This window comes from Salvelinus alpinus, chromosome 17, assembly GCF_045679555.1.
Source record: "Salvelinus alpinus chromosome 17, SLU_Salpinus.1, whole genome shotgun sequence".
NCBI lineage: Eukaryota > Metazoa > Chordata > Actinopteri > Salmoniformes > Salmonidae > Salvelinus > Salvelinus alpinus.
This window is the reverse complement of record NC_092102.1, coordinates 22,572,856-22,598,855: the sequence shown is the minus strand read 5'-3', so window position 1 is coordinate 22,598,855 and position 26,000 is coordinate 22,572,856. Positions and strand designations below refer to the sequence as shown.

General features: G+C 43.0%; 2 protein-coding genes across 11 annotated transcripts in view; both read left to right on the top strand.

Annotated features, from left to right (window-relative positions):
- The first annotated feature begins 93 nt into the window (after positions 1-93).
- Positions 94-10,959, top strand: LOC139542529 (eukaryotic translation initiation factor 4E type 3-like). Of its 3 annotated transcripts, XM_071348085.1 has the most exons (9): positions 94-339; positions 489-614; positions 696-862; positions 7,536-7,608; positions 7,772-7,866; positions 7,982-8,042; positions 8,153-8,219; positions 9,707-9,862; positions 10,037-10,959. In XM_071348085.1, the coding sequence occupies exons 3-9, from the start codon at positions 699-701 to the stop codon at positions 10,081-10,083; spliced, it is 663 nt and encodes a 220-aa protein (XP_071204186.1). In that variant the 5' UTR covers positions 94-339; positions 489-614; positions 696-698; the 3' UTR covers positions 10,084-10,959. The 3 variants fall into 3 exon arrangements, with proteins under 3 accessions (XP_071204186.1, XP_071204185.1, XP_071204184.1); XM_071348084.1 differs by having other exon boundaries at positions 117-339; positions 502-862; XM_071348083.1 differs by having other exon boundaries at positions 117-339; positions 489-862.
- Positions 10,960-11,483: 524 nt separating this feature from the next.
- LOC139542525 (forkhead box protein P1-B-like) overlaps positions 11,484-26,000 on the top strand; it is a 28,404-nt gene continuing 13,887 nt past the window's right edge. For 6 of the 8 annotated variants that reach the window (XM_071348074.1, XM_071348072.1, XM_071348073.1 and 3 more), the window contains exon 1: positions 11,484-11,634. The gene's annotated coding sequence lies outside the window, so the exon portion shown is untranslated. Of the gene's footprint in view, positions 11,646-26,000 lie in introns of all 8 variants that reach the window. The other 2 variants (XM_071348070.1, XM_071348077.1) reach the window with 1 other exon arrangement.

Here is a 26,000-nt window from a genome sequence, read left to right as displayed (position 1 = left end):
GGTGGTGGTGGTGGTCTTCTTCTTCTTCTTCGGCGGTCCGCAAACAATCGTTATAGGTGCATGCCGCCATCTACAGTACGGCTGGTAGACTATAGAAAAAATATCCACTCTACGCGCGCGGCACCTAATCTGAAAATGTGTAGGATCAACAAAAACAATCTAAAGCAATGAATAATGAAGGGCGTGCTCCGTATGTCCCTTGATCTACCCTTAAACCCCCAAAACAAGGGAGCTATCAAACATTCTGTAGTAAGGTATTATTAAGGATGCGTTTCTTGATATCCTTCATATGCACTGAAATAGAAAAATAAAGGGTACTGACCAACAATTGAAATTAAGGTATGTATAATGGGTACTCTTTTGCATTTTAAAATTAAGGGAGACTTAAGAGGCCATTTGTTTAATTTAAGGACGATTTCATTCCTATTAAGGGGTCTTGGTATGTTTTAGGGGAAATTTGAGGTACATGTAATAATAATTTAAGGCAGTCCTGTTTCCTAGTGTGAATCTCGCCTGCCGTTTATGACAAGAACGTTTGGCCTGCAGACAGCTAGACGTCATCGTTTTACTGTTGTTGTGGCGCCAGACCGGTGACGCTACGAAGAGTCAGCAAAGTAGGCACTTTACACCTATTTAATCAAAAGGTGAAACGAGATATTTTAAAAACAATCAAATCGATTATTTTTACAACCCAGGAAATGGCCGTTCCTGCTGTCCCAACCCTGCAACTGAACAACACAGTAAGTCAAAACTCCGCAGAACGTAACATCCATATTGACGAAAGAGAATTGGAGAACATCACGAACAACGATGGAAACGGCACCCTCCCATTACATTCTCCGTGGACTTTTTGGCTTGATAGGTAAGCTCACTATTTTATCATTATATTTACTTGATGGTGATTAATTCTATGATTTGTTTTCATGGGATGAGTTTGTATGAATTCAACTGCATTTGGGATAGCTAGTTAGCAAGTCTTGCCAAAACAAAGGAGTCTTTCAAGTTGCAGACAGTGCATGGGTATAACGCCACAATAGTAACGTATATTATTATTACACTATAACCTGTGTTTTCGCAATCACTGTTTCTTATTCCTCGCGTGATATGGTGCCATTCAATGTACCATTAGTAAGAAAATGTTCTCAAAATCTCAGTCTTAGGCAGGCTATCAGCAATTTTATTAATTGTAAAACTTTTGCTCACTGCTTCACTGACATTTAGCAAATATTATTCTATTATGGGAAGTGTACACATGACCTGCTGGAATTGGACTTTGTCTATTTTTATCAACACTGTGAGAACTTGTATATGGGGCAAAGTTTGTTTACCTCTGCTATGTAACCGGTGTTAAGACCTTGGGTTGGGGAAAGCCTGAGGCCCTCAACACTGATTTGTTAAAAAATATATTAAAAAATCCTGAATATAGGCCTAGGGGTGAAAGTATTTATTTTCAATCTCAAGACTAAAAGTTAAATCATAGGCTAGTTTGTTTTTGTTTAGGCTTCCGCCATCCATTGACTCTGTAATGTGGATACCTTTTCTCTGTCTTGGTTTTCATTTCGACCTAGCTTTTTTTTACAGTTTAATAAAAAACTATGATGGATGTCACAATAATGGACATAGGTTTTGCCTATACAGATATTTCTTTTCATTGTGTTCTTATTGAAATTATGTATATCAATGTACACTATACAGTACCAGTCAAAAGTTTGGACACACCTACTCATTCAAGGGTTTTTCTATATTTTTACTATTTTCTACATTGTAGAATAATAGTGAAGGCATCAAAACTATGAAATAACACATTTGGAATCATGTAGAAACCAAAAAAGTTTGAAACAATATGAGATTCTTCAAAGTAGCCACCCTTAGCCTTGATGACTGCTTTGCACACACTTGGCATTCTCTCCACCAGCTTCACCTAGAATGCTATTCCAACAGTCTTGAAGTAGTTCCCACGTATGCTGAGCACTTGTTGGCTGCTTTTCCTTCATTCTGCGGTCCAACTCATCCCAAACCATCTCAATTGGTTTGAGGTCGGGCGATTGTGGTGGCCAGGTCATCTGATGCAGCACTCCATCACTCTCCTTCTTGGTCAAATAGCCTTTACACAGCCTAGAGGTGTGTTGGATCGTTGTCCTGTTGAAAAACAAATGATAGTCCCACTAAGGGCAAACCAGATGGGATGGCGTATCACTGCAGATTGCTGTGGTAGCCATGCTGGTTAAGTGTGCCTTGAATTCTAAATAAATCACAGACAGTGTCACCAGCAAAGCACCATCACACCTCCTCCTCCATGCTTCACGGTGGGAACCACACATGGGGAGATCATCCGTTCACCTACTCTGCATCTCACAAAGACACAGCAGTTGGAACCAAAATCTCAAATTTGGACTCCTCAGACCAAAGGACAGATTTCCACCGGTCTAATGTCCATTGCTTGTGTTTCTTGGCCCAAGCAAGTCTCTTCTTATTATTGGTGTTCCTAAGTAGTGGTTTCTTTGCAGCAATTCGACCATGAAGGCCTGATTCACGCAGTCTCCTCTAAACAGTTGATGTTGAGATGTGTCTGTTACTTGAACTCTGTGAAGCCTTTATTTGGGCTGCAATTTCTGAGGCTGGTAACTCTAATGAACTTATCCTCTGCAGCAGAGATAACTCTGGGTCTTCCTTTCCTGTGGCGGTCCTCATGAGAGCCAGTTTCATAGCGCTTGATGTTTTTTGTGACTGCACTTGAAGAAACTTTTGAAGTGATTGACTGACCTTCATGTCTTAAAGCAGGGGTGGCTAATTACAGTCCTCACGGGCCTGATTGGTGTCACAGTTTTGCTCCAGCTAACACACATGACTCCAATAATCACCTAATCATGATCTTCAGTTTAGAATGCAATTTGATTAATCAGCTACGTTTTCTAGGGATGGAGGGAAAATTGTGAAACCAATCAGGCCCTTGAGGACTGGAGTTGCCCACCCCTGTCTTAAAGTAATGTCTGTCATTTATCTTAGCTTATTTGAGCTGTTCTTGCCATAATATGTACTTGGTCTTTTACCAAATAGTGCTATCGTCTGTATACTACCCCTACCTTGTAACAACACAACTGATTGGCTCAAACGTATTAAGAAGGAAATACACTTTTAAAAAGGCACACCTGTTAATTGAAATGCATTCCAGGTGACTACCTCGTGAAGCTGGTTGAGAGAATGCCAAGAGTGTACAAAGCTGTTCTCATGGCAAAGGGTGGCTACTTTGAAGAATCTAAAATATATTTTGGTTTATTTAACACTTTCTTTGGTTACTACATGATTCCATATGTGTTATTTCATAGTGTTGATGTCTTAACTATTATTCTACAATGTAGACAATAGTAAAAAATAAAGAAAAACCCTGGAATGAGTAGGTGTGTCCAAACTTTTGACTGGTAGTGTGCTGTGAAAAAGTATTTGCCCCTTTTCTGATTTTCCAAAAATATATATATATTTTTCATACTGAAAGTTATCAGATCTTCAACCAAATCCTGATTTTAGATAAAGGGAACATGAGTTTACAAATACTATGCCTGGTGAAAACCAAAAACAAACTCTGCATTCCACAGTAAGAACCTCATACCAACGGTCAAGCATGTTGGTGGTAGTGTGATGGTTTGGGGATGCTTTGCTACCTCAGAACCTGGTTGACTTGCCTTAGACGGAACCATGAATTCTGCTCTGAATCAGAGGTTTCTACAGGAGAATGTCAGGCCATCCGTCTGTGAGCTGAAGCTGAAACGCAACTGGGTAATGCAGTAAGACAATGATCCAAAACACACAATCAAGTCCACATGAAAGTGGCTAGAAAGCAACACATTTTTGGAATGGCCTAGTAAAAGTCCAGACCTAATCCTAATTGAGATGATGTGGCAGGACTTGAAACGAGTAGTTCATGCATGAAAACCCACAAATGTTGCTGAGTTAAAGCAGTTCTGCATGGAAGAGTGGACCAAACTTCCTCCACAGCGATGTGAGAGACTGATCAACAACTACAGGAAGCTTTTGGTTGGAGTCATTGTAGCTAAAGGTGGCAAAACCAGTTATTGAATGTAAGGGGGTAATTACATTGGCATTGGGTGTTACATAACTTTGTTTATGAAATAAGTAGGTAATTGTTGTGTCATTTGTTCACTCAGGTTCCCTTTATCTAATGTTAGGTTGTGGTTGAAGATCTGATAACATTCAGTATAAAAAAATATCCAAAAGTAGAGATTATTAGAAAGGGGGCAAATATGTTTTTACAGCATAGTATGTGGACACCCCTTCAAATGAGAAGATTTGGCTATTTCAGCCACACCCGTTGCTGACAGGTGCATAGAATCGAGCACGCTAGCATGCAATCTCCATAGACAAACATTGGAAGTAGAATGGCCTTACTGAAGAGCTCAGTGACTTTCAACGTGGCACCGTCATAGGATGCCACCTTTCCAACAATTCAGTTTGTCAAATTTCTGCCCTGCTAGAGCTGCCCCGGTCAACTGTAAGTGCTGTTATTGTGAAGTGGAAACATCTAGGAGCAACAACGGCTCATCTGCGAAGTGGTAGGCCACACAAGCTCACAGAACGTCACACAAGCAACGCTGAAATTCACTGTCTGGGTTAGCGCCCCCTCGGGCTCCTGCGGTGGTGGAGAATTTTGTGGGCTATACTTAGCCTTGTCTCAGTGTAGTAGGTTGGTGTTCTGCAGATATCCCTTTAGTGGTGTGGGGGCTGTGCTTTGACAATCCTGCCAGATTGGCCCTGTCCAGGGGTATCCACAGTGTCTCCTGACCCCTCCTGGCTCAGCCTCCAGTATCTATGCTGCAATATTTTGTGTCAGGGTTCTAAGGTCAGTCTGTTATATCTGGTGTAATTCTCCTGTCTTATCCGGTGTCCTGTGTGAATTTTAAGTATGCTCTCTCCCCCTCCCGGAGGACCTGAGCCCTAGGACCATGCCTCAGGACTACCTGGCCTGATGACTGCTTGCTGTCTCCAGTCCACCTGGTCGTGCTGCTGCTCCAGTTTCAACTGTTCTGTCAGTGGCTATGGAACCTTGACCTCTTCACCGGCCGTGCTACCTTGTCCCAGACCTACTATTTTCTACTCTCTCTCTCTCTCTCTCTCTCTACCACACCTCTTATCTCAAACTCTGAATGCTCGGCTATGAAAAGCCAACTGACATTTACTCCTGAGGTGCTGACCTGTTGCACCCTCTACAACCACTGTGATTACACCACTGCGATTATTATTATTTGACCCTGCTGGTCATCTATGAACGTTTGAACATCTTGACCATGTACAGTGGCAAGAAAAGTATGTGAACCCTTGGATTTAATAACTGGTTGAACCTCCTTCAATGTTTTCTGTAGCTGCGGATCAGACCTGAAGGGTCAGGAGGAATTTTGGACCATTCCTCTTTACAAAACTGTTTCAGTTCAGCAATATTCTTGATGTCGGGTGTGAACCGCTCTCTTGAGGTCATGCTACACATCTCAATCGGGTTGAGGTCAGGACCCTGACTGGGCCACTCCAGAAGGTGTATTTTCTTCTGTTGAAGCCATTCTGTTGATTTACTTCTGTGTTTTGGGTTGTTGTCCTGTTGCATCACCCCAACTTCTGTTGAGCTTCAATTGGCGTACACATAGCCTAACATTCTCCTGCAAAATGTCTTGATAAACTTGGGAATTCATTTTTCCATCAACGATAGCAAGCTGTCTAAGCCCTGAGGCAGCAAAGCAGCCCCAAACCATGATGCTCCCTCCACCATACTTTACAGTTGGGATGGAGTTTTGATGTTGGTGTGCTGTGCCTTTTTTTTCTCCACACACAGTGTTGTGTGTTCCTTCCAAACAACTCAACTGTAGTTTCATCTGTCCACAGAATATTTTGCCGGAGCATCCAGGTGCACTTTTGCAAACTTCAGATGTGCAGCAATGTTTTTTTGGGATAGCAGTGGCTTCTTCAGTGGTGTCCTCCTATGAACACCATTCTGTTTAGTGTTTTTCATATCGTAGACTCGTCAACAGAGATGTTAGCATGTTCCAGAGATTTCTGTAAGTCTTTAGCTGACTCTCTAGGATTCTTCTTAAACTCAATTTTTGTGAGTGTTTTTCATAGCGCAAGACAGCTCTAACCAACGTCTCCAATCTCGTCTCATTGATTGGACTCCAGGTTAGCTGACTCCTGACTCCAATTAGCTTTTGGAGAAGTTATTAGCCTAGGGGTTCACATACTTTTTCCAACCTACACTGTGAATGTTTAAATGATGTATTCAATAAAGACAAGAAAAATACAATAATTTGTGTGTTATTAGTTTAAGCACACTATGTTTGTCTATTGTTGTGACTTAGATGAAGATCAAATCAAATTTGATGACCAATTTATGCAGAAATCCAGGTAATTCTAAAGGGTTCACATACTTTTTCTTGCCACTGTACTGTTATAATCTCCACCCAGCGCACATCCAGAAGAGGACTGACCACCCCTCAGAACCTGGTTTCTCTCTAGGTTTCTTCCTAGGTTCCTGCCTTTCGAGTTTTTTCCAGCCACGTGCTCCTACATCTGCATTGCTTGCTGTTTGGGGTTTCAGGCTGGGTTTCTGTATAGCACTTTGTGACATCTACTGATGTAAAAGGGGCTTTATGAATACATTTGATTGATTGTGAGTGTCGAGTGCTCCTGTCCAACACTTACTACCGAGTTCCAAACTGCCCCTGGAAGCAACGTCAGTACAATAACTGTTCGTTGGTAGCTTCATGAAATGGGTTTCCATTTCAGTGGAAAACACTTCACCATCTGGCAGTTTGATGGACGAATCGGGGTTTGGCAGATGCCAGGAGAACGCTACCTGCTCGAATGCATAGTGCCAACTGTACATTTTGGTGGAGGAGGAATAATGGTCTGCGGTTGTTCATGGTTCGGGCTACGCCCCATAGTTCCAGTGAAGGGAAATCTTAACACTGCAGCATACAATGACATTCTATACGATTTTGTGCTTCAAACTTTGTGGCAACAGTTTAGGTAAAGCCCTTTCCTGTTTCAGCATGACAATGGATGCAAGTCCCTGCAGCAATGTTCCAACATCTGGTGGAAAGGAAAGCCTTCCCAGAAGAGTGGAGGCTGTTGAGGCATCAAAGGGGGGACAAACTCCATATTAATGCCCGTGATGTTTGGAATGAGATGGTTGACGAGCAGGTGACCACATACTTTTGGTCATGTAGTGTACATCTGGCCAAGAGAGAAGGCAGTCAACTTTAAAGGGGTCCGTCAGTCTTGTTTACTGCTGGGCTAGAGTCCTGTGGAAAGGGGGTTGACACCTGATCTTCTCCGACCTGGCTGCTTTGAGCACAACCTCTGCTCACTGAGATATCTAGTAAAGCCTGTTCACAGAGTGGGGGAAATGTTGTACCAAGGCTTGCTATAGATACAAAAACAAAACAGGTTATTTTAGGACTGCTAGATCATGCCAGATGCAGAGTTCTATATAGATTAAATTATATATTGATGTTTTGTTTGGATCTTTCCTCCAGATCTTTACCAGGAACAACCGCAGCACAATGTGAATCAGGTCTGAAGAAAATCTACACTGTGCAAACAGTTCAGGTTAGCTCTCTGTGTTAGTTGAGGTTTAAGATAATTGCCACATCATGATAAATGCACATGTTATGTATTTGTGTTTCTCAATAATAATGGAGTAATAAAGGCAACACTATGATTTTGATAATCATGGTAAAGGTTGCATTTTTTTCTCATATTTTTTTCATAGAGCTTTTGGAGCGTGTACAACAATATACCTGGAGTTTCCAGTTTACCACTGAGATGTAGCTATCACTTAATGAGAGGAGAGAGAAGACCACTCTGGTAAGACTAAATAATACAATTAATACAAACACATAGGTCTATGCATAATTATATGTGAAATGGTATTACCTTTCATTTACACTCTGTCTTGCTATGCATTTTCCATTTCATCCAGGGAAGAAGAGAGTAATGCAAAGGGGGGAGTTTGGAAAATGAAAGTACCCAAAGAAAGCACTGTAAGTACAATAACGGTCATATGTTATGTTTTAATCATTCAGACCATATTTATGTTTGTTGAGTAAATGTGTATACTGGTAACATACTCAATATGTCTTCATTTCCCCAGCCTGCTGTATGGAAGGAGTTACTGTTAGCCACTATTGGGGAGCAATTCACTGATTACTGTGCTGCAGGTAAGTGTGAAGAGAGAGTGCATCGTGTGCAACTGTGGGTTTTGGTCTACATGGTCTTTTGTCAGCTTGTACAGTCATGAAGAATTAGTCAGTGATCACCAACGGCGATAAGGCAGCCTATAGGGAGGAGGTCCGAGACCTAGCAGTGTGGTGCCAGGACAACAACCTCTCCCTCAACGTCAGCAAGACAAAGGAGCTGATCGTGGACTACAGGAAACAGAGAAGCGAGTACGCCCCCATCCACATCAATAGAGCTGTCGTGGAGCAAGGTCGAGAGCTTCAAGTTTCTCTGTGTCCACATCACTAAGGAATTAACATGGTCCACACAGCTATGAAGAGGATACGACAGCGCCTCTTCCCCCCCCTCAGGACATAGGGGTGCTGCAGCACCCCCTGAAGAAGAAAAAAATATATGTATTTTTTCTTTCTCACAAAAGTAGTGCACTGGGACTTTACTAGTCCTGTTTTAGCGGACCGATATAGCCGTCTGCAGGCAATTTTTTTTCTTTTTTTCTGCCACATAGGACCTCTGTACCCCAGGCAGTAGAGAGGTCCTGGCCACGCCACCTAAGCCATAGACTGTGCTCTCTGCTACCGCATGACCAGTGCACCAAGTCTGGAACCAACAGGACCCTGAACAGCTTCTACCCCCAAGCCATAAGACTGCTAACCAAATGGCTACCCAGACTACTTTCATTGCCCCTTCTTTGCACCAACTCTCTTGCACTGACTCCATGCACACACAATGGACTCTACCCACACATTTACACATACTGACACCCCAACACACACACACCAGTGGAGGCTGCTGAGGGGAGGACGGCTCATAATAATGTCTGCAATGGCGCGAATGGAATGGCATTAAACACATGGAAACCATGTGGCTGATGCATTTGATACCATTCCACTTATTCCGCTCTGGCCATTACCACGAGCCTGTCCTCCCCAATTAAGGTGCCACCAACCTCCTGTGCCATACACACATAACACGCGCACACATGCATACTGACGTCATACACACACACACACTTTCACACTCATCACATACGCTGCTGCTACTGTCTTATCTATCCTGTTGCCTAGTCACTTTACCCCTACCTTTATGTACATAGCTACCTCAATTACCTCGTATCCCTGCACATCAACTTGGTACTGGTACTCCCTGTATATAGCTATGTTATTTTAGTCGTTATTGTTATTCGTTATTCACTGTGTATATATTCCTTGTCTCTATTCCCCCCCCCCAAATTGGTATCTTTAACTCTGCATTGTTGGAAAATGACCTGTAAGTAAGCATTTCACTGTTAGTCTACATGTGACAAATACAATTTGATTTGAGTCAACCATACAGAAGAAGTCTGAAATGCCATGAACATCCTGTCATAAAGAAAAACATACAATGTTCCGTCCCTTGTAAAGTTGTACCTCAAAATTTAAGGGTATTGATGTATTTATCTGAAATATTTTATTCTCTGGTTGTGTTTCAGAGGATGAGGTGGTTGGTGTTAGTGTCAGCATACGAGACAGAGAAGATGTTGTTCAAATCTGGAATGGAATTGCCTCTTTTGCTAACGAAGCAAACGTCCTAGGACGGATCTATGAACTTCTTCCACAGATAACTTTTAAGGCAGTATTTTATAAGCGTGAGTACTTTCTACCTTGTATGACATTCACATGTCATGATAAAAACAAGTAGACTAGAGTACATGCTAATTCACTCCATCGAAACAACTTTACTCTTCACATACTGTTGTCATGTGTCTGATGAATGAGCCTATTGATAACTCATGAGATGAATGTGTTTATTTTTATTTTAGCACATGAGGAGCATCATGCCTTTGAAGGAGGTCACCCAAGACATTAGCACTCTTTGCACATTTTACACTTTGTTGTTTTTGGTCTTCGAAATGGACTGAATTGTCCCCTAATCTGAGCTCTACTGTCTTTTGTAAATGTGTTATACAATTACTTCAGTTTGGGCAGACAGAAAATATAATAGCTGGGGCTTCATTTTAGGATGACTAATAAACATGTACTTTAGTGTTTGTTTTTTATACAAAGATATTTAGCTAAAACTGAAGAGGACAATAGTTGATCATGTATATATATATATTTTTACCACATTTGACCTCAACTGCAATTTTACCAGAGCCTTTTATTTGTTATCATGGGTTCCAGATCTCAGAATATATTTTCAGTATGTAAGGGATTTACATTGTTACCTTATTCTAGAATGAATGAATAGTCTTTTCCTCAAGACAGTAATATTCATACTGTTTTATGCAAAAATGTTGCACATTCTCAATGTTTTTTTGTTTGGTAGTTTTTGTCGTTTTTTGGGGTTAGGGGAAAGAAAGCTGTTAACTGTTACTTGTTGTTAGATTTGTAAAGTGACACCAACTTTTGTACAAAATCAGAAAATGGTACTAGAAAAAAATATATGCAGTAGTTTACCCAGAGTGTTTTTGTAATAGCGGTGGATCATTGAACAAACACACTCAATATTGTTTTTTCCGAAACAAGCATTTTTCATTTTTACTATAATTAACAGGATCTCTATTACTGTTTCTTCAGTTCACTGATGCTAATTTCTAAGTTGTGCACGTGTTTATTATAAGCTCCACAAAAGGGATTTGATCAAGAAATATTACATTTCTATCATGAATATTATTCTCATTAAAGTCCTACAAACTTTAAAAGAAACCCTTCTTAAAATAAAATGTATGCTGTATAAACCGTGCTTTGAATTGAATGTGTACTTCTCTTTACCAAAGACCTTTCTAACCCTCAGTTGTGTGAGAGTGCATGTTCCCTGCCAAGCTTTTATGTTTTGTAACCTTGTAATTGTTATCAGATGCCATCTCTGTAGTTGATCAATGTCCTTCCCTGTGACTCAGGTCATCCATGTTCAAACACTAAGATTGATTAGTCTCCTAGAGAGAGAAAAACAAATAATCTTACAGACTGTATAGCTGGGTATTGTTGCAGTTTTTAATGAAAGTATTTGTTTTAGTAAGATGAGATCTCAACTGAGTCTCTGAAATGGTGCCTTGTGTTCTCCTAGGGTTTCGTTCTTGAATGTTGTTTATTTTCAACATATTGAACCAGTCAAAATGCAAAATAAATATTTTTGCTGATTTTGAAATATGAAAAAATAATAACGCAAAACATGTATTTATGGTCTCTTGTGCTGTTTTTGTTGTTTTGTTTTTTAATCAGGGGACTGTGATGTCATCATGGTCTCGTCATAAACAAACGCCCAACTGCACTGTCCAGTGACAGTGTCCACTCCTGCTGGAACTGTTGATCCGAGTTGGGTAACGTTAGCTTGTTGCTGAGGGAGTCTGTCAATCGCTTCTTATCTTGTTCAACGAGTCGTGCCAAATAGTAGCACATGCTACAAACTGATGCCCTGGTAAGTTAAATGTATGCTCGCTACCCTAATTACATTTATTTGCTTTTGGATAGATAGCTAATTACATTTGTTTATCTCGTTAGCCAACGTTAGCCTAGCTAGCCAACATTAGCGGTAAACAACAACAACCCCATTGTTGTTTAGATACCTACTGTAACTAGCTGGCTAATGACTGTCTAGCTAAATAACAACGATGGGGTTTCTTTTAACAGCTAACAAACCACTATTTCTTAAGTGCAGTGTTCTTGAGTAGTTAACTAATTCCAATGTTGTTCGATAATAGGCTAGACACATGACATTTTTAACAACGCTTTTTAAAAACGAGTTCATTGCATCCGCCGTGAAGCCCAGTTTCTTAATATTACCACCTGTCCCAACTGCTTGCCGTAGTTTTTAAGTAATCGCGAAAAAACAGGCCTTATTTTAGTTCTATTGAGGAAGGTGGCACCAACTCGTCTTCCGAACGTTCTATTCCCAGACCATTCTTCTACGTCACAAGGCCTGCTTCTCTATTGTTAACAATGAGACATGCTCACGTTAAACTCGTAGGCATACTTCAAGTAATGTATTATTAACAAGGTTACGGTTACTTAGTGAGCACTGTTCGCCTCGGCACACTCACTTTGATTTACAGTGCTAAACGATGGCTGGCGCAGAGCCGTTAAACATTTTCTGGTCATGGTTAACCATATTTTATTTCAGAAAAAGGTGTAAACCTAAACAAAACACATGTCCCTGACCTCTTTTTCAAGATGTAGCTGATTTAAACAGCCAGAAGACATTTCTAATGAAGAAATCTAAAAAATGTTGGACGATTTGTTGTTTCTAAATGGCTGCTGGGTAATTTGATATGCGTCGAAATCTGTTTGTTAATCAGGTTCACGGAGTTGCAAACTAAATGGATAGGTATAGCTCATTGATTTGTAGATCTGATGCAGTTGCTACCTCAGATTGAGCCTAGCAAGTGTCACGAAGGAGTTATGTAGTACCCACAGAAGGCCACAGGGAGGAGCAAGAGAGCTACAAACCCATACTGTTTATTGCCTTTAAAACCCTAACCCTAGGTATAACCTATTTTAGCCTTAACCCTAACTCTAGGTTTTAACCTATTTTAGCCTTAACAATAGGTATAACCTATTTTAGCCCTAACAATAGGTATAACCTATTTTAGCTTTAACCCTCATTTTTGGGTAGGGTAGCCTAGAACACTTTTTAAAACTATTTTTGTAATTATATTATGTTAGTAAATACCATTATAGTACTAAATATCATTTTGATTGTTATTTATTATGATATTTATTATTGAAAGGCAGAACACTTGATAAACAAGAAACATTTTATTTTTCAAATGTGGTTTGAACTGGATGTGACCTAGTAACCTATATGTGAAAGTCCAGCAATTGGCTGGGATAGGTGGGGCAGGTTTGAGACTGAGCTTAGGAATTAATAAGAAAAATACACCGTATTTCTCAGCTGCTTCACCAATGTACTTTGTGAATTAATACATTTGAATTGCAAAATATTTATAGATGGCAGCATAAGACCACAAAGCTTCAATTATAGGCTATAGCAGCAATATGATTGACATAAAATAGCATGCAACCAAAGACTATATGTCCCATGATTTTCTAAAATTGTCACTCATTACTAGGCCTGTGTTGCTTTTGGGAGAGCAAAACAATAGTGACTGTAGTAGGCATTGAACCCCAGCCGAATAATCATTACACAGGTGCGCTAACCTCAACCTTAGTAGACATACATTATTAAAAAAACTCTGTTAATGTATCATATTATGAGTCAACAGCCTCGGATAGAAAAGACGAGCGCTTCTTCCAGCCAATTAATTACATCATGCAACGCTCACGGTTAGCAAATTTACTTCAACATGCCCCTCGCTTGCGTGAGAAGACAGAGTGCTCACTTCCGCTGACAGCACAAGCTTTTGGCGGGGCTTGTTGAGTTTGCTAGCGAGAAGGCAGAGATGGTTGATGCTGGTTGACAAATTTGACAATGAATGTACTAGGAAAATACGTTTTTGTCGACCAGAGGCGACTGAATTAATGTTCAGGCTTATTGATAATAATTACAGTAATGAAGTATAATTTCAAAACATGAGCATAAAAACACATAATAATAAACATGATTCATCATTATATTACTTCACAGTAATCTGTTAAATGCCTTATCAGCCCTTCCTCTTGAGTTAGTAGTGTGGAAAGGGACGGATGGATGACATTATCTGCGAAAGTAACACCCCCTTAACATATAAACACAGACACTAAAAAGTAGCTTTTTTTTAAATTATAAACTCAGCAAAAAAAAGAAACGTCCCTTTTTCAAGACCCTGTCTTTCAAAGATAATGTGTAAAAATCCAAATAACTTCACAGATCTTCATTGTAAAGGGTTTAAACTCTGTTTCCCATGCTTGTTCAATGAACCATAAACAATTAATGAACATGCACCTGTGGAACGGTTGTTAAGACACTAACAGCTTATAGACGGTAGGCAATTAAGGTCACAGTTATGAAAACTTAGGACACTAAAGAGGCCTTTCTACTGACTCTGAAAAACACCAAAAGAAAGATGCCCAGGGTCTCTGCTCATCTGCGTGAATGTGCCTTAGGCATGCTGCAAGGAGGGCTGAGGACTGCAGATGTGGCCAGGGCAATAAATTGCAATGTCCGTACTGTGAGACACCTAAGACAGCGCAACAGGGAGGCAGGACGGACAACCGATCGTCCTCGCAGTGGCAGACCACATGTAACAACGCATGCACAGGATCGGTACATCCAAACATCACACCTGCGGGACAGGTACAGGATGGCAACAACTGCCCGAGTTACACCAGGAATGCACAATCCCTCCATCAGTGCTTAGACTGTTTGCAATAGGCTGAGAGAGGCTGGACTGAGGGCTTGTAGGCCTGTTGTAAGGCAGGTCCTCACCAGACATAACCGGCAACAACGTCGCCTATGGGCACAAACCCACCGTTGCTGGACCAGACAGGACTGGCAAAAGTGCTCTTCACTGACGAGCCGCGGTTTTGTCTCACCAGGGGTGATGGTCAGATTCGCGTTTATCGTCAAATGGATGAGCGTTACACCGAGGCCTATACTCTGGATCGATTTGGAGGTGAAGGGTCCGTCATGGTCTGGGGCGGTGTGTCACAGCATCATCGGACTGAGCTTGTTGTCATTGCAGGCAATCTCAACGCTGTGCGTTACAGGGAAGACATCCTCCTCCCTCATGTGGTACCCTTCCTGCAGGCTCATCCTGAGATGACCCTCCAGCATGACAATGCCATCAGCCATACTGCTTGTTCTGTGTGTAATTTCCTGCAAGACAGGAATGTCAGTGTTCTGCCATGGCCAGCGAAGAGCCCGGATCTCAATCCCATTTTTATTTTTATTTTTTATTTTTTTATTTTAGCTTTATTTAACCAGGTAGGCTAGTTGAGAACAAGTTCTCATTTGCAACTGCGACCTGGCCAAGATAAAGCATAGCAGTGTGAACAGACAACAACACAGAGTTACACATGGAGTAAACAATAAACAAGTCAATAACATGGTAGAAAAAAAGAAAAAAAGAGAATCTATATACAATGTGTGCAAAAGGCATGAGGAGGTAGGCAATAAATCAGATAATTACAATTTAGCAGATTAACACTGGAGTGGTAAATCATCAGATGGTCATGTGCAAGTAGAGATACTGGTGTGCAAAAAAAGCAGAAAAGGAAATAAAAGCAGTATGGGGGGGGTGAGGTAGGTAAATTGGGTGGGCTATATACCGATGGACTATGTACAGCTGCAGCGATCGGTTAGCTGCTCGGATAGCAGATGTTTAAAGTTGTTGAGGGAGATAAAAGTCTCCAACTTCAGAGATTTTTGCAATTCGTTCCAGTCGCAGGCAGCAGAGAACTGGAAGGAAAGGCGTCCAAATGAGGTTTTGGCTTTAGGGATGATCAGTGAGATACACCTGCTAGAGCGCGTGCTACGGGTGGGTGTAGCCATCGTGACCAGTGAACTGAGATAAGGCGGCACTTTACCTAGCATAGCCTTGTAGATGACCTGGAGCCAGTGGGTCCGACGGCGAACATGTAGCGAGGGCCAGCCGACTAGGGCATACAGGTCGCAGTGGTGGGTCGAATAAGGTGCTTTAGTAACAAAACGGATGGCACTGTGATAAACTGCATCCAGTTTGCTGAGTAGAGTATTGGAAGCCATTTTGTAGATGACATCGCCGAAGTCGAGGATCGGTAGGATAGTCAGTTTCACTAGGGTAAGTTTGGCGGCGTGAGTGAAGGAGGCTCTGTTGCGAAATAGAAAGCCGACTCTAGATCTGATTTTGGATTGGAGATGTGTGATATGAGTCTGGAAGGAGAGTTTGCAGTCTAGCCAGACACCTAGGTACTTATAGATGTCCACATATTCTAGGTCAGAACCGTCCAGGGTGGTGATGCAAGTCGGGCGTGCGGGTGCAGGCAGCGAACGGTTGAAGAGCATGCATTTGGTTTTACTAGCGTTTAAGAGCAGTTGGAGGCCACGGAAGGAGTGTTGAATGGCATTGAAGCTCGTTTGGAGGTTGGTTATCACAGTGTCCAAAGAAGGGCCAGAAGTATACAGAATGGTGTCGTCTGCGTAGAGGTGGATCAGGGAATCGCCCGCAGCAAGAGCAACATCATTGATATATACAGAGAAAAGAGTCGGCCCGAGAATTGAACCCTGTGGTACCCCCATAGAGACTGCCAGAGGACCGGACAGCATGCCTTCCGATTTGACGCACTGAACTCTGTCTGCAAAGTAGTTGGTGAACCAGGCAAGGCAGTCATTAGAAAAACCGAGGCTACTGAGTCTGCCGATAAGAATATGGTGATTGACAGAGTCGAAAGCCTTGGCCAGGTCGATGAAGACGGCAGCACAGTACTGTCTTTTATCGATGCCGGTTATGATATCATTTAGTACCTTGAGCGTGGCTGAAGTGCACCCGTGACCGGCTCGGAAACCGGATTGCACAGCGGAGAAGGTACGGTGGGATTCGAGATGGTCAGTGATCTGTTTGTTGACTTGGCTTTCGAAGACCTTAGATAGGCAGGGCAGGATGGATATAGGTCTGTAACAGTTTGGGTCCAGGGTGTCTCCCCCTTTGAAGAGGGGGATGACCGCGGCAGCTTTCCAATCCTTGGGGATCTCAGATGATACGAAGGAGAGGTTGAACAGGCTGGTAATAGGGGGTGCGACAATGGCGGCGGACAGTTTCAGAAATAGGGGGTCCAGATTGTCAAGCCCAGCTGATTTGTATGGGTCCAGGTTTTCCAGCTCTTTCAGAACATCTGCTATCTGGATTTGGGTAAAGGAGAAGCTGGGGAGGCTTGGGCGAGTAGCAGCGGGGGGGGGGGGCTGTTGGCCAAGGTTGGAGTCGCCAGGAGGAAGGCATGGCCAGCCATTGAGAAATGCTTGTTGAAGTCTTCGATCATCACGGATTTATCGGTGGTGACCGTGTTACCTAGCCTCAGTGCAGTGGGCAGCTGGGAGGAGGTGCTCTTGTTCTCCATGGACTTTACAGTATCCCAGAACTTTTTGGAGTTAGAGCTACAGGATGCAAATTTCTGCTTGAAAAAGCTGGCCTTTGCTTTCCTGACTGACTGCGTGTATTGGTTCCTGACTTCCCTGAACAGTTGCATATCGCGTGGGCTCTTCGATGCTATTGCAGTTCGCCACAGGATGTTTTTGTGCTGGTCGAGGGCAGTCAGGTCTGGAGTGAACCAAGGGCTATATCTGTTCTTAGTTCTGCATTTTTTGAACGGAGCATGCTTGTCTAATATGGTGAGGAAGTAACTTTTAAAGAATGACCAGGCATCCTCAACTGACGGGATGAGGTCAATATCCATCCAGGGTACCCGGGCCTGGTCGATTAGAAAGGCCTGCTCGCAGAAGTGTTTTAGGGAGCGTTTGATAGTGATGAGGGGTGGTCGTTTGACCGCGGACCCGCAGCGGATACAGGCAATGAGGCAGTGATCGCTGAGATCTTGATTGAAGACAGCAGCGGTGTATTTGGAGGGCAGGTTGGTCAGGATAATGTCTATTAGGGTGCCCATGCTGACGGATTTAGGGTTGTACCTGGTAGGTTCCTTGATGATTTGTGTGAGATTGAGGGCATCTAGCTTAGATTGTAGGACTGCCGGGGTGTTAAGCATATCCCAGTTTAGGTCACCTAACAGAACAAACTCTGAAGCTAGATGGGGAGCGATCAATTCACAGATGGTGTCCAGGGCACAGCTGGGAGCTGAGGGGGGTCGGTAGCAGGCGGCAACAGTGAGAGACTTATTTCTGGAGAGATTAATTTTTAAAATTAGAAGTTCGAACTGTTTGGGCATAGACCTGGAAAGTATGACAGAACTTTGCAGGCTATCTCTGCAGTAGATTGCAACTCCTCCCCCTTTGGCAGTTCTATCTTGACGGAAAGTGTTATAGTTGGGTATGGAAATCTCAGAATTTTTGGTGGCCTTCCTAAGCCAGGATTCAGACACGGCAAGGACATCAGGGTTGGCAGAGTGTGCTAAAGCGGTGAGTAAGACAAACTTAGGGAGGAGGCTTCTGATGTTGACATGCATGAGGCCAAGGCTTTTTCGATCACAGAAGTCAACAAATGAGGGTGCCTGGGGACATGCAGGGCCTGGGTTAACCTCCACATCACCCGAGGAACAGAGGAGTAGTAGGATGAGGGTGCGGCTAAAGGCTATCAAAACTGGTCGCCTAGAGCGTTGGAGACAAGGAATAAAAGGAGCAGATTTATGGCCGTGGTAGAATAGATTCTGGGCATAATGTGCAGACAGGGGTATGGTGGGGCACGGGTACAGCGGAGGCAAGCCCAGGCACTGGGTGATGATAAGAGAGGTTGTATCTCTGGACATGCTGGTCTCAATGGGTGAGGTCACCGCATGTGTGGGAGGTGGGACGAAGGGGGTATCAGAGGTACGGAGAGTGGAACTACGGGGTCCATTGCAAACCAAAACAATGATAACTATGATAACTAGCCTGAACAACAGTATACAAGGCATATTGATATTTGGCAGAGACATACAGTAAGGCATAAAGTGATTGCAGGTCTTGATTGGGAGAGCTAGCTAAAACAACAGGTGAGATAACAGCAGCTAGTCAGCTAACACAGCAACAGCAGGTAAAAATGGCGACGACTAGGCAGAGAGGGTCGGATTAACTACACACAGAGCCTGAGTTAAAACACAGAGCCGACAGATAAAACACAAGTAAACAGAATGGAGTACCGTAAATTAATGGACAGTCCGGTAGGCATCAGCTATGTAGCCAGGTGATCATAGTGTCCAGGGGGCAGCCGTAGATGGAGCAGGGAAGTCGCCGCTAAGCTAGCACGCGGTGTTTAAAGTTAGTAGCCCGGGGGGGTGAGTCTGCTCAGACGAAGGGGGTCTGCTCAGACGGAGGCCGGTTGAGGGTACAGCGGATGGGGTAATCGTCTGCAGACCAGATGTGGTCGTGTCGACAGAGAATCCAGGCCGGATGGCAAGAGAGAGGTTGTGATTGTAGAATTGTGTTTGCTAACTGATGCTAGCTTCGTAGCAGTGGCACTAGCTGTGCTAGCTGCGTTAGCTGCAGGCTAGCTGTGAGGATCAGAAGTAGTGGCTCAGGGATTACGGCAGGAATCCGGCGTTGTTGTCGAGAGACAGTCCGATGCTGTTAAATTGGTGAGTAATATCCAGGCTAATAACAGGGCTGGTGTCTGTGCCGAAAGTAAAAGCTGCTAGCATCGGTTAAAAATGGCTAAGTAGCTTGTAGCTGGTAGCTTGTAGCTGGTTAGCTACTGGGGGTTCTTGAATGTGTTCCACAGTTCCAACGGTAAAAGCTGCTAGCATCGGTTAAAAATGGCTAAGTAGCTTGTAGCTGGTAGCTTGTAGCTGGTTAGCTACTGGGGGTTCGTGAATGTGTTCCAAAGATAAAAAATGATAGCGATTCCGTACCACATTGGGTGAGGTAGGTTACCGGAAGGTATAATCGAATTGAAAATCGAAAAGAGATAGAAAAAATAATAATAAATATATACAAGAAGTACGAAAAAATACAATGTGCACGAGAGCACTAAAAAATACACGTCTACACTGCTACGCCATCTTGGATCCCATTGAGCAGGTCTCGGACCTGTTGTTCAGGGACACATTATTCCATTTCTGTTAGTCACATGTCTGTGGAACTTGTTCAGTTTATGTCTCAGTTGTTGAATCTTGTTATGTTCATACAAATATTTACACATGTTAAGTTTGCTGAAAATAAACGCAGTTGACAGTGAGAGGACGTTTCTTTTTTTCCTGAGTATAAATCTGGAAGCTCTCAAAAGAGCCTTTGCTTTGCTGAGCAGTTAGTTTTCGTGAGTGTGCTGCCTACCATCAGAGGAGTCTGTCTGCCAACCTGTCTGATATGTCATCAGAGGAGTAGATCTGTGAATAATGAAAAGTTAATCAATTATTGCCACGCTTTCACATAGAGGCCTAGTTAACATTTTATTAATGTAGCAGATGCTCTTATCCAGAGTGACTAAGGTTAAGTGCCTTGCTCAACAGTACATCGACAGATTTTTCACCTAGTCCGTTCGGGGATTCGAACTAGCCACCTTTCGGTTACTGCCCAACGCTCTTAACCTCTAGATTACAAACCACAAAATGTTAAACACAAAAAGGCAAATGGTAGGATAGGATAAAGTAATCCTTCTAACCCCCCCCCCCTTAAAAGAGTTAGATGCACAATTGTAAAGTGGTTGTTCCACTGGATATCATAAGGTGAATGCACCAATTTGTAAGTCGCTCTGGATAAGAGCGTCTGCTAAATGACTTAAATGTAAATGTAATGTAAATGTGGTAGTAGATAAATGGTAAACTGGTTAAATAAAAGATTGTTCTTTGAATTTTGACTGCCATTGTTTTGCGGAAATAGGGGTATGTATGTATGTCTATTTCGCCAAATATCTCTCTGTGTATATTTTGTTTCTTTCAAGTAGGACACCATTTTAATCAGGATAATCTCTTCTTTCTAATTATGTAAGGCTGGGCAGTGTATCTCATTATCATCGATCGCTAGACCAAAAATAGTCCTTAGCTGCAATTTGTTTCCTACTTCCTCGTAATGCAGACATAAGCGCAGTTGACACCATCGAGGTGCGTATGTTTACTTTCTACAAGAGTTATTTTTTTCTTTAGTTTCGTCTTAATAACAAATTGTAGTGTTAATATGAGAAGGGATATGTTTTTTTTGTGCCATTTAGGCAAAAAGGAATTCTAAGACTAATTCCAGTCAAAATAGGCCCTGCTAACGTTCGATTCAATTAATTTGCTATGGGCTCGTGCTAGTGTTCCAGCTTATTTTATTTATTTATTTATTTCACCTTTATTTAACCAGGTAGGCAAGTTGAGAACACGTTCTCATTTACAATTGCGACCTGGCCAAGATAAAGCAAAGCAGTTCGACACATACAACAACACAGAGTTACACATGGAGTAAAACAAACATACAGTCAATAATACAGTAGAAAAATAAGTCTATATACAAATGTGAGCAAGTGAGGTGAGATAAGGGAGGTAACGGCAAAAAAAGGCCATGGTGGCGAAGTAAATACAATATAGCAAGTAAAACACTGGAATGGTTGATTTGCAGTGGAAGAATGTGCAAAGTAGAGATAGAAATAATGGGGTGCAAAGGAGCAAAATAAATAAATAAATACAGTAGGGAAAGAGGTAGTTGTTTGGGCTATGTACAGGTGCAGTAATCTATGAGCTGCTCTGACAGCTGGTGCTTAAAGCTAGTGAGGGAGATAAGTGTTTCCAGTTTCAGAGATTTTTGTAGTTCGTTCCAGTCATTGGCAGCAGAGAACTGGAAGGAGAGGCGGCCAAAGGAAGAATTGGTTTTGGGGGTGACCAGGAGATATACCTGCTGGAGCGCGTGCTACAGGTGGGTGCTGCTATGGTGACCAGCGAGCTGAGATAAGGGGGGACTTTACCTAGCAGGGTCTTGTAGATGACCTGGAGCCAGTGGGTTTGGCGACGAGTATGAAGCGAAGAAGGGCCAGAAGTATACAGAATGGTGTCGTCTGCGTAGAGGTGGATCAGAGACTCACCAGCAGCAAGAGCGACATCATTGATGTATACAGAGAAGAGAGTCGGTCCAAGAATTGAACCCTGTGGCACCCCCATAGAGACTGCCAGAGGCCCGGACAACAGACCCTCCGATTTGACACACTGAACTCTATCAGAGAAGTAGTTGGTGAACAAGGCGAGGCAATCATTTGAGAAACCAAGGCTGTCGAGTCTGCCGATGAGGATGTGGTGATTGACAGAGTCGAAAGCCTTGGCCAGGTCAATGAATACAGCTGCACAGTATTGTTTCTTATCGATGGCGGTTAAGATATCGTTTAGGACCTTGAGCGTGGCTGAGGTGCACCCATGACCAGCTCTGAAACCAGATTGCATAGCGGAGAAGGTATGGTGGGATTCGAAATGGTCGGTAATCTGTTTGTTGACTTGGCTTTCGAAGACCTTAGAAAGGCAGGGTAGGATAGATATAGGTCTGTAGCAGTTTGGGTCAAGAGTGTCCCCCCCCTTTGAAGAGGGGGATGACCGCAGCTGCTTTCCAATCTTTGGGAATCTCAGACGACACGAAAGAGAGGTTGAACAGGCTAGTAATAGGGGTGGCAACAATTTCAGCAGATAATTTTTAGAAAGAAAGGGTCCAGATTATCTAGCCCGGCTGATTTGTAGGGGTCCAGTTTTTGCAGCTCTTTCAGAACATCAGCTGACTGGATTTGGGAGAAGGAGAAATGGGGAAGGCTTGGGCGAGTAGCTGTGGGGGGTGCAGTGCTGTTGACCGGGGTAGGGGTAGCCAGGTGGAAAGCATGGCCAGCCGTAGAAAAATGCTTATTGAAATTCTCAATTATAGTGGATTTGTCGGTGGTGACAGTGTTTCCTATCTTCAGTGCAGTGGGCAGCTGGGAGGAGATGTTCTTATTCTCCATGGACTTTACAGTGTCCCAGAACTTTTTGGGGTTTGTGTTGCAGGAAGCAAATTTCTGCTTGAAAAAGCTAGCCTTGGCTTTTCTAACTGCCTGTGTATATTGGTTTCTAGCTTCCCTGAAAAGTTGCATATCATGGGGGCTGTTCGATGCTAATGCAGAACGCCATAGGATGTTTTTGTGTTGGTTAAGGGCAGTTAGGTCTGGAGAGAACCAAGGGCTATATCTGTTCCTGGTTCTAAATTTCTTGAATGTGGTATGCTTATTTAAGATGGTGAGGAAGGCATTTTTTAAAAATAACCAGGCATCCTCTACTGACGGGATGAGCAATATCCTTCCAGGATACCCCGGCCAGGTCGATTAGAAAGGCCTGCTCGCTGAAGTGTTTCAGGGAGCGTTTGACAGTGATGAGTGGAGGTCGTTTGACCGCTGACCCATTACGGATGCAGGCAATGAGGCAGTGATCGCTGAGATCTTGGTTGAAAACAGCAGAGGTGTATTTAGAGGGCAAGTTGGTTAGGATGATATCTATGAGGGTGCCCGTGTTTACGGCTTTGGTGTGGTACCTGGTAGGTTCATTGATAATTTGTGTGAGATTGAGGGCATCAAGCTTAGATTGTAGGATGGCTGGGGTGTTAAGCATGTTCCAGTTTAGGTCGCCTAGCAGCACGAGCTCTGAAGATAGATGGGGGGCAATCAGTTCAAATATAGTGTCCAGAGCACAGCTGGGGGCAGAGGGTGGTCTATAGCAGGTGGCAACGGTGAGAGACTTGTTTTTAGAGAGGTGGATTTTTTAAAGTAGAAGTTCAAATTGTTTGGGAACAGACCTGGATAGTAGGACAGAACTCTGCAGGCTATCTTTGCAGTAGATTGCAACACCGCCCCCTTTGGCCATTCTATCTTGTCTGAAAATGTTGTAGTCAGGGATGAAAATGTCAGAATTTTTGGTGGTCTTTCTAAGCCAGGATTCAGACACGGCTACAACATCCAGGTTGGCAGAGTGTGCTAAAGCAGTGAACAAAACAAACTTAGGGAGGAGGCTTCTAATGTTAACATGCATGAAACCAAGGCTATTACGGTTACAGAAGTCATCAAAAGAGAGCGCCTGGGGAATAGGAGTGGAGCTAGGCACTGCAGGGCCTGGATTCACCTCTACATCACCAGAGGAACAGAGGAGGAGTAGGATAAGGGTACGGCTAAAAGCTATGAGAATTGGTCGTCTTGAACGTCTAGAACAGGGAGTAAAAGGAAGTTTCTGGGGGCGATAAAATAGCTTCAAGGAATAATGTACAGACAAAGGTATGGTAGGATGTGAATACAGTGGAGGTAAACCTAGGTATTGAGTGATGATGAGAGAGATATTGTCTCTAGAAACATCATTGAAACCAGGTGATGTCATCGCATATGTGGGTGGTGGAACTGAAAGGTTGGATAAGGTAGAGTGAGCAGGGCTAGAGGCTCTACAGTGAGATAAGCCAATAAACACTAACCAGAACAGCAATGGACAAGGCATATTGACATTAAGGAGAGGCATGTTTAGTCGAGTGATCGTACGGGTCCAGTGAGTAGAGGTTGGTTGGGGTCACGGCGATTCAGACAGCTAGCCGGGCTATCGGTAGCAAGCTAGCATAGGATGGAGGTCTGTTTTTAGCCGCCTCGTGCGTTTCCGTCGGTAGATTAGTGGGGTTCCGTGTGGTAGAGGGGATCAATCCAATTGGCAAAATAGATATAGTTATAGTGACCCAAGAAAAAAAGAAAACAATTGTCCGATAGACTTATTCAGATAGCAGCCGATAAGACAGCTAACGATTAGCGGGCCCCAGATGAGAGTTCAGGTAACGTCGCAACGGAGGTGCCAGTTGGATAACTCCCTCGGGCAGATAACGTCGGTAGTCAGTCGTGAAGGCCCGGTGGGGCTCCGCATTGGCAGTAAAACGGGTCCGGATAGGTGATTGTAGCCCAGGAGTGGCTGATGGAACTCTTCAGCTGGCTAGCTCCGGAATAATTGATGTTTTCTCCGAGAATCGACGTAAGCCAATAGACACACGGGTAGCAGCTAGCTAGCTGCGAAATCAAGGTGTAAATGTCCAGACCTTGCGGTTGAAATCCGGGGTTATGGAGAAAAATAGGTCCGGTATGTTCTGGTCTGAGTCGCGTTGTACAAAAGTGGCGATAGGTTAACGAGCTAAAGGAATAGCTGATGACCACAAACCGTGGTTAGCTGAAATACTAACGTTAGCCAGTAAGCGTTTTGAAGTTGAGTTTTTGGAAAATAAAATCTATAAAATATATGCAAAGAAAGGTGTAAATATATATATTTACACCTTTCTTTGCATATCTTTTAGAGATTTTATTTTCCAAAAACTCAACTTCAAAACGCTTACTGGCTAACGTCAGACGTCGTTTTGTCCTCGTCTTGTCGTGTCCCTGACTGCTATGCCATCTTGGGGTCACCAACGTTCTATTAGCCAACGTTCCATTGCCGTTTTTCAGCCTTGGGTGAATTTTGACTCGTTCTATTGTCCAGCCTATCGATAACTTACCTAGCTACGACTGCAACTAGTCGTTCGCTACATTAACGTTACTAGCTGGTTAACGTTAGCTTCAGCATTTGGAGTTAGCATAACTTCAATAACTAGTTAGCAAGGTAAATCACGATGGTCCGTATGTTGTTGTAGATAGCTATTTAACTATTAAAGCAAAAAGCTAAAACTATTTATTTATTGTTCTTTCGCTGTGAAAGGCCCCACTTCAACAACACTAAGAATATGTATGTAGCTTCTTTAGACCAATGGACTGTCCCTGTTCTGTTCCAATGTGTTCGGCAATCTAATTCATGGATATGTGGCCCCGTGCATTGGAATGATGTGGCTCCCACACATACTATGCCCATTGCTTTACATGCCACACCTTGAGTTCATTGCTAACTTCTGCACAGAGTTTCCAGTAGGGCAGGTGTATATCTGGCAGAAAAACATGAAAGGAATAGTTCACCCAAATTACACCTAGGTTTTCTTACCCTGTAAGCAGTCTATGGACAAGGTATGACAGCAAGCCATGCTTTGGTTTAGTTTCCCTGGCACTGTTTCCAGGTACCAGGGAAAGGCTGGTTCACACACAGGTTGCTAACTATTTCTCACTCAACAGCCTATTTACAGCTATCAAAGCGGTTTTAGGAAGATACACAGCACATCTACAGCAGTGCAAAGGGTTGTAGAGGACATAGTCTGCTTGTAACAGCCAGGAGGTCACAGCAGCACTCTTCTTGGATCTGGAGAAAGCTTTTGACACTGTTCACCACCACACACTCCTGAGGAAGCTTGAGAAACTAGGCTTTGAC

Bases quoted from the DNA above. Each gene is read 5' to 3' on its own strand.
- LOC139542529 (XM_071348085.1), top strand. From the start codon at position 699: ATGGCCGTTCCTGCTGTCCCAACCCTGCAACTGAACAACACAGTAAGT. The intron at 863-7,535 runs GTAAGCTCACTA...TCTTTCCTCCAG, and splicing joins TGGACTTTTTGGCTTGATAG to ATCTTTACCAGGAACAACCG. The intron at 7,867-7,981 runs GTAAGACTAAAT...CATTTCATCCAG, and splicing joins GGAGAGAGAAGACCACTCTG to GGAAGAAGAGAGTAATGCAA.